Consider the following 8,848-nt stretch of genomic DNA (forward strand, 5'->3'; position numbering starts at 1 on the left):
TCAAAAAGTGGAAAGAATTCAAATACCCATCAATACGATGAATGGATAAACAAAATGTGGTATCTATACAATAGAATATTATTCAGCCATAAAAAGGCCAAAAGTACTACTGATCAATACTATAACGTGGATGAAACCTGAAATAATGTTAGGTGGAGTCAGTCACGAAACACCACATATTGTATGATTCCATTTATATAAAATGTCCAGAATACTTAAATCTATGGAAACAGAAGGTAGATTTGTGATTGCTTGGGGCTTGTGGGAAAGCAGGGAGTGACTGCTAATGGGTACAGAAAGCGAAGAAAATGTCCTAAAATTGATTGTGGTGACTGTTGCATAATTTCATCAATGTAATAAAAAACTAGTGAATCATATACTTTAAATGAGTAAATCTTATGGTAGGTACTTATATCTCAATAAAGCTGTTATTAATTTTTTTAAACCTGCAAGCCACAACACTGAATAAACAAACAATGAAAATTTTTATATTTATCAAGACTGCAACATAATATCTTTCCAGGCAAAAGAGGATATACACATAGACAAGAAACAGTATGAAAAATATTCTCTAGTTCTCTCTTAAAAAAAAAAGGCAGTGGGAGGGGCACACTCTCCTTCAACCAGTCTTCCTCTAGCTCCTACCCTCTACTTTCAAAATGTTAAAAAAAAAATGGAAAGACGCTAAATCCACCCTTCACCCTATTATCTGGCTTCTTCCCGTACCCCATCCCAAACTGCTTTTTCTAGTCACCAAAGCACTCCTACGTGCCAAATGGAATGGGTACTTTCTTAACCTCACCTTACCGGTCCTCCCAGCATTATTTGACTCCGGTAATAACTCCTTTCTTGAAACTCTCCCTGGCTTTTCTGACATCTCTGGTTCTCCTCCCTCCTCCTTGAACACTCCTTTTCAGGAACAATCGCTAGTATATCCTTCTTTTGGCTGTTCTTTTAAGACTGATGTTCTTCAACCTAAAGGTGGTCACTCTATAAGTTTGCTGGAATAAGCTCATTCACTCCCATGATGTCAACTATCTCCTACATGCTTATATGATGATGCCTACATCTTTAACTCCATCCTGTCAGAAATCTTAAGCTCTACATTTCTACTGGATGTCTCAGAGGCAACACGCAGTTTTCACATGTTGAAAATTAAATGTATCCTCTTCTCCCCTGAAACTTCCTCCTACAATGTTGTTTGGTTTCCTCTACTTGTTTCTCCTCCCTCACTCCTTATTCTACCAAATGGTATTCTCTACCTTGGGTGACAGATACCAAGCTAGACATTTTGCGAGTCATAATACTATACTCTTTTCTTCTTTATACCCCCATCTAATGAATCATTGAAACTCCTTTCTTAATTCTTATCAGATGTGTTGTATACTCTATTTCCCCATCTCAGTTCACTTCAGGCCCTCACATCTCACTTCTTATATTTCGACAGCTTCCAAAATGCCACTCTTCATACTGCCATCAGACTCAACTTTGTAAAACACAAATGATTGTTCACCTTTCTTAAAAGACTCAGCAGTGCTCCAGAAGTCCAGACTAATGATTCTCACCTTTTCTACCAGAACCTATCTGAGTAAGTGAAGGTTCAGAGTACAACTCAAGGAGCAGGCTGGAGAAGGTGAGGGTGGGGGAATGACACTGGAGTGGGCCAGCATGTCTATTTTCTTAACACCTCCCTACTTTCTGCATGATTCTAGGAGTTACAATGCAGACTGTCCAGAATTGCTATTATTGGTCTGTAGAATAAAATCTAAGTATAGCATAGATATAAGATCCTTCACAAAAAGACCTCTATGTAACTTTCCTAGCATCACCTTTATCATTTACCATGTATTAGCTCACTGGTTCTCAAAGTATGGTCCAGGACCACCTCCCCAACCCCCAGTCATCAGATGGAGTCTGCGTGGAGTAAAACCTAGGCCTGTGAAACATGAATGTGCACCACTCTACTTTATACATTTATCTCTCAGTTTGTAAATACTAAAAGTAGAGATAATTGAGATCAAATTCTGGATCAGCCACAAATTAGCTATTTGCTAATTTATTAGCAAATTAGCATGTTTTCAACATGCAAATAACCATCTAGGAAACAAAGTTGTATACAGTCTGGGTACCTTAGTTGTCTCCTCTTTAACAGTATGGGGCACAACCAAGGCCAGTAACAGACACTCATAGAATAGTTAATGACAGGTGGAAAATTTCTATCCTTAATAGTAATCAAGAAATTCAAGTTAAAACAAGACCAGTTTTCAACCATCAAATAAAGATCAAGAAAATTATAATATGAACACTCATACATTACTGACAGTTGTATAAACTGACAAAACTTTTTCAAGTTTATGAACATGTATTAAATGTTTGTATACTTCTACCTAGTACTCCCGGGAAGCTATCTTATGCAACAGTGAAAAATGTAAAAGTTTCAGCAAAAATTTTAATCACAGAATTATTATATGTAACAGCAGAAAGTAGAATGACCTAAATACTCAACCACAAAGAAACGGAATTAAGATATAAAATAGTCACCAAGTAGTAGGCCAGCTACGGTGGCTCACACCTGTAACCCCAGCACTTTGAGGCTGAGGCAGGAATTAGAAACCAGCCTGGGCAACATGAGGAAATCCTGTCTCTACAAAAAATACAAAAATCAGCAGGGCTTGGTGGGGCAGGCCTGTAGTCCCAGCTATTCTGGAGGTTGAGGTGGGATCCCAGGGAGGCTGACGCTGCAGTGAGCCAGGATCGCAACCATACACTTCAGCCTGGGTGACAGAGTGAGACCCCATCTCAAAAACAGAACAAAACAACAAAACAAAACAAAACATTAACAGACGTAGCCTTTAAATGATAGGACTATAGGACAGCTGGATAGAGCAAAAAGAGCAATGTCACCAGAGTCAGGCAAGTGGAGTATTCATTTGAACTGTGGTCTAAGTGTAAGGAATTATTATTATTCTATTAATTTCCAAATTTGTAATAAACATTATTTTATAATGGAACAGAGTTATATCAGCTACATTAACTCTAAGGCTTAGTCATAAAATGTTAAGATTTTAAAATGCATTTTTAATCAACATCAGAATTTAAGAATAATAATTAGAATCTATAAGCTAATCTTTTTTTTCTCTTTCCATGCCAGGGGAACATAGTTCCTCTCCAGCCTTCCAGTCAGGGGAAAAAGCAACAGCAACTACCGGCTGCCTTAATTATAGCTATTGCTTATCAAGTCAGGAAATAAAAAAAAAAAAAAAAAACCAAGCCCTATAAAAGAATAGCCTTAGTCATCAAATCTCCAGTGTAGAATCACCTAGCTATACCTAGGTATCATGGAAGAAAAAGGAAACTCACTTAGTCTTTGAGAAATGAACTCTTGGTGGCGCACGCCTGTAATCCTAGCACTTTGGGAGACTGAGGCGGGCAGATCACAAAGTCAGTCAGATCAAAGTTCAAGACCAGTCTGGCCAATACCATGAAACCCCATTTCTACTAAAAATACAAAAATTAGCCAGGCGTGGTGGCATGCGCCTGTAATCCCAGCTACTCAGGAGGCTGAGGCAGGAGAATCGCTTGAACCCGGGAGGTGGAGGTTGCAGTGAGCGGAGATTGCACCACTGCACTCCAACCTGGGCGACAAAGCAAGACTCCATCTGGAAAAAAAAAAAAAAAGAAAGAAAAATGAACTCTCCAATAGGAATCCCTGACTCATCCCCAAAGCATGAACCCTAAGGCTACTTCTCCAGTACAGGAGTTCAGAGGCTGGGCACCTGTCCTGATGGCCCGCATCACCAAACAAAATGCTCCTTCCTGCCAGTATACGCCTAGGGACCACAAGGTGACTAGCATGCAAACAAGAAATGACCAGGGACCACACCATCTCTTCTTCCATAACCAAAATAAGATGATAAAAAACTAGTTTTAGGCCCGGCATAGTGGCTCACGCCTGTAATCCCAGCACTTTGGGAGGCCAAGGCAAGTGAATCATTTGAGATGAGGAGTTCAAGACCAGCCTGCAAATATGGCAAAACCACATCTCTACTAAAAATACAAAAATTAGCTGGGTGCGGTAGCTTGCGCCTGTAGTCCCAGCTACTTGGGAGGCTGAAGCAGGAGAATCTTTGACTCTGGGAGGCAGAGGTTGCAGTGAGCTGAGACTGCACCACTGCACTCCAGCCTGGGCTACAGAGCGCAGAGCAAGACTCGTCTCAAAAAAAAAAAAAAAAAAGCTAGTTTTAAACGCCTTAAATATTCAAAGTATTTTCTTCTATTTTTGCTAGAAAGCAGTAAAAAGGGGACTGCATCCAATTGCTGTAAATTGCTCAAAAGATACTAAGACAATAAAAGTTCAATAGTAAAAAGGGAAAATGCCCTCTTTTCCTTAACTCTTTCAGATCAAAAAGTAATTTTTCAAAAATACATAGGCTAAATATCAAGAGCAAATGTTTAAATATAAGCAATACTTTTATTTTTAATAAGGAATAAGTTAGATTATTTAACTTATATTTTCAATCTTCAAAAGATACTGAGAAAACTTTACTTCCATCCTCTATTATTGGTCTGGGGAGGCGGGAATCACAAAGTTCAACGATACTAGTATAATATTGTGTAAGGTCAAAGACCTATTTTATAAGCTGTTAAAAATTTAACGCTAAAGTTTTACTGGACCGGTCTCTTTAAAACGTGAAAAAGTATTCAATACTAAGTCATATCACCTCCACCATAAAAACTACTGTACTTTTTAAATAAAAAATAAAAACTAGCCAATGTCTGCTGCCCATTCATTTTACAGATATTAACTGTGTATCCTTTTCATAATCAGGTTTCAGAGTTAGGTGATTATTCTTGGAGGTGTACCTTACCCAGGATAAAAATTTTCCCTAGCTGATTTCCCCTTCCCAACCCCCGCCAAGACTAAGGAGCAACCACTTCCCAAAGTCCCACTTCCTTTTCCATTCCCCAGACCTACAGGGTTTCCAACGCCCCAGTCTTGCGCAATATCCGTAGGAGCCGCAGCCGCAACCACCGCCTCCTAAGCCGGGAAACAACCCTAGAGGGAACATTGTCCAGCAAAAAAATAAAAGGGGCGGGGGTTGGGGGGGGTGGGTAACGTAGGAAGTCGACTTCTGGTCCCACGCCTTCGGATCTGACCCCCTCATAGTGAACTAGAGCAATAGTGTATCTAGAGCAGTTTCATGAACAAGACTTTTAACCTTCACCTCCTCTCAAGCCTGCTTGCACAAGCAGAAGGCGGAAAGTGGGGGGTGGCGGGGGCGGGGGGGGGGGGGGGGGGGGGGGGGGGGGCGCTGGGAAGGTTATCTCCCAGTTCAGGGCTTCGGTCCGTAGCGACGCCTCCGCCCCACCAGGACTATTGTTCCCAAGTTCCCCCCCCCCCCCCCGGATAGGAAGTGATAGTCACATCCCCTCCGCCTTCGGCAATATCCCCTGGGGAGTCCGAAGTCGGTTTCCTTCAGGATAATCCCCCCACCCACACTTATCCCCTGAACCGGACCCCAAGATCACCTTAAACCTGGGTCTCAGGAGAGGAGAAGCGGGACGCGGGTAAATGGAAATTAGGTAAACCCATGAGATTCCTTATGGACAATCCCTTCCCAAGCGTTGGAGATCATGATTGCGACCCCAGAAACGGCAGAAGTCCTACCTTGCCCGCTTTGAGACCAGCTAAAGCAAAGGGATCCCAGGAGTTAGTGCCAACCTCAATCCCCCCGTTCCTCTGTCAGCCACGATCTGCACTCCTCCCGGCCACAGCCAGATACTCTGCCTCGACCCTCCTGGGAGGAGCGGACTGGGCGGGGAGATGTGGAAACGCGAGCACCCCCCGGCCTGCACCTCACTAGCCTCCGGATCCCGGCCGGGTAAACAATAGGTGGTCGCGAGCCGCGGTGCAGGCTGCAGGCTCGGCCGCTCCCTTCGCGTCCCGGGCGCCCGCGCGGGGGTCGCGAACACGGGAGAAGAAAGGAGGCCACAGCGGGAGGCGCTCTCGATTCCCGCCGGCTTCCAAGATCACCCGGCCCACCGGGCTGGTGCGCGCCCCCTCCGCCCCTTCCTCACAGAGGTACACAAAGCACTGGCGGCCCGGCCCGGAGAGGCGGCGATGGGCTCCGGCGCCGGCGAGACAAGGCGACAGCGAGGGGAGAGACTCACCATGAAGTCCCGAGCGAAGTTGTCCTCCCCATTGTGGTCAGGACTCTTCATGGCCTGGACCCTCTGGATGAATTTCCTCAGGATCTCCACTTGCTCCATCCTCCCGCGTCCCCCCGGCTGCGGTCGCTGGCCCCCCCCCCCCCCGCCCGCCCGGCGCAGAGCCCGCTCCGTCTTCCCCAGCTCGTTTCCCCAGCACGTCCCTCCCTCCCGACCCCCGCCAAGCCCCGCGGCTCCCTCCTCCTCCCCACCGCCCTAGGCGGCGGCTGCGGCGGCACCGGCTGGGCTCCCGACACCACAACTTCCAGGAGCAGCCGCCGCTCTCCCACAGTACCAGGCGAGCCGCTGCGGCTAGCGCCAACCCCAACCCCCAGCTTGCTCCATCCTCCTTCCCCGCCCTCCTCCTCCGTCGGAGACGCCGCCGCCGCCGCCGCCGCCTCAGGAACACAGCTAGCTCTCCGCTCGCCCTACCCCCCTTCCCGGTTCTTCCTTCCCCCCCACCCCCCGCCAGCAGCCGCAGCCGCCTCTCCCCACGGGCGCGTCCCCGCCGCCACCCAGATGCGCGGCCTCGCGCCGCGGCTCCGCCCCAAGGGCCGCGCCTGCTGATCCGTCCCCGCCCGCCTCCCGACCACGCCCCCAAGCCCGCCCTGCCGGCCCTAGCCCCGCTTGGAGTGGCTGGAAGGCACTTCAGCGGGCTGCCTGGAGGACTGACTCCACTTCCGGGGCGTGGTCCCGTTCAGGGAGCTCAGAGGTCGGAGTAGCGTTGGGAGGAGAGTTGGTTCCTGCGAAGGAGGGAATGCGACTCTGAGCGGGGCAAGCCGTAGTGTGTCCGAGTAGGATTCTGCTGGAATTTGCGGTCTCACTGCCTACTAGGGAAGAGAAGCAGTTTTCAGGAGTCCCGCACAGCCGCCAGCCGTGGACTGGGCCTACAGGTCACGGCCTGTGGAGTCCAGGAGTGGGGGGAGGGCGAGGGCGGGCTGGAGGCAGGCTGGGAACTGTAGTAGTGTCACCGCCACGTTCGCAGCAGGTAGATGCTCATTTTGGTAACGGATTGGTGAGAGTGGATAGCAATTAGGCTTTGGCACCTTGGATCGTGGCTCAGCTAAGGGAAGCGAAACGCTTCCTGGGTGAGAGGACTTTTATTATTTGCGCATCCTCTTAAACCTGGCGAGTGAGCGCCTGAGGTTCGGAGTGCCTTCTTCCCAGACGACGCGGATGTGGGATCTTCGTGTTTGCCGAACTGAAGGAAATTTGCCTTCCTGTCTTTAGGTTCGCAGCAGTTCACAACTGAATAAAAGACTTTCCTCAATGGAATGGACTTTATAAATCTTTTTTTTTTTTTTTTTTCCAGAGCTAAGGTCTTGCTCTATCGCCCATAGTGCAGTGCTATGATCACGGCTCGCTGCAGCCTTGAACACCTGGGCTCAAGGGATCCTCCTACCTCAGTACGTCACCAAGCCCAGCTAATACATTTTAAAAATTTATTATTTATTTGTTTAGTTTTGGTAGAGAAGGGGTCTCACTAGGTTGCCCAGGCTGATCTCAAATTCCTGTGCAGTAGGGATCCTCACCCCCTCAACTTCCGAAAGTGTTGGGATTTTAGGCGTGAGCTACCGCACCTGGCCTATAAATCTTTACTCATCTTTGTAAACTTCTATCAGAGAATTTATTCTGGTCTAACTCATCATTTTACAAATAAAGCGACTTCCTGACATCCCCCAGAGTATTCTTAGCAGAGCCCTAACTGGAACACAAGTTATTTTACTTTCGCAACAGTGGCCTCTCACAGTGTGACAGAACTGAAGGATTTGATCCGTGAACTGACTTTGGTCATTTATACCCACAGACGTTTTTGTACAGAGCAGGGAATTTGGTTATAATAGGAAATATCAGTGGTAGAATACTTTCTTAGATGAAAGTTAGGAGCACTATGGAATTTAGTGAAAAACTCATAGAAGAAAACAGGTGTAGGCCGTGCGCGGTGGCTCATGCATGTAATTCCATCACTTTGGGAGGCCGAGATGGGAAGATCACCTGAACCCGGAAGGCGGAGGTTACAGTGTGCTGTGATCACACCACTGCACACCAGCCTGGGCGACGGGAGTGAGGCCCTGTCTCAAAAAAAAAAAAAAAAAGAAAGAAAGAAAATAGGTGTAACAGGATACAGTTTATTTACTTCTTCAAAAAAAGGAAAATATTTCTCTTAAAATAATCCAACTAATATATCCACCCCAGAAATATGCACGTCAGACAGGGCGCAGTGGCTCACGCCTGTAATCCTAGCACTTTGGGAGGCCGAGGTGGGCGGATCACTTGAGGTCAGGAGCTCCAGACCAGCCTGGCGGATATGGTGAAACTCTGTCTCTACTAAAAATACAAAGCCGGGTGTGGTGGTGCACGCTTGCAGTCCTAGGTACTCCAGAGGCTGAGGCAGGAGAATCGCTTGAACCTGGGAGGTGGAAGTTGCAGTGAGCCGAGATCGTGCCACCACACTGTAGCCTGGGTGAAAGAGCGAGACTCCGTCTCGGGGAGAGAGGGGAGGGGAAAGCGAGGCGCGATGGCTCACGCCTGTAATCCCAACACTGGGAGGCCGAGGCGGGCGGATCACCTGAGGTCAAGAGTTTCAGACCAGCCTGGCCAACATGCTGAAACCCCGTTTTTACTAAAAATACAAAAAATT

At 47.1% G+C, this 8,848-nt stretch overlaps 1 protein-coding gene across 2 annotated transcripts in view; it reads right to left on the reverse strand.

Moving 5' to 3' along the window:
• The window catches only part of PTPN12 (protein tyrosine phosphatase non-receptor type 12), a 105,559-nt gene extending 98,945 nt beyond the window's left edge, over nucleotides 1-6,614 (reverse strand). For both annotated transcript variants that reach the window (XM_023192520.2, XM_023192519.3), the window contains exon 1: nucleotides 6,172-6,614. In XM_023192520.2, the coding sequence (XP_023048288.2) occupies nucleotides 6,172-6,270 (99 nt within the window). In that variant the 5' untranslated portion in view covers nucleotides 6,271-6,614. The remainder of the gene's footprint in view (nucleotides 1-6,171) is intronic.
• Between the last annotated feature and the right edge of the window lie 2,234 nt (nucleotides 6,615-8,848).

The sequence above is a fragment of the Piliocolobus tephrosceles genome, chromosome 8, assembly GCF_002776525.5.
Source record: "Piliocolobus tephrosceles isolate RC106 chromosome 8, ASM277652v3, whole genome shotgun sequence".
In the NCBI taxonomy this organism is placed as follows: Eukaryota; Metazoa; Chordata; class Mammalia; order Primates; family Cercopithecidae; genus Piliocolobus; species Piliocolobus tephrosceles.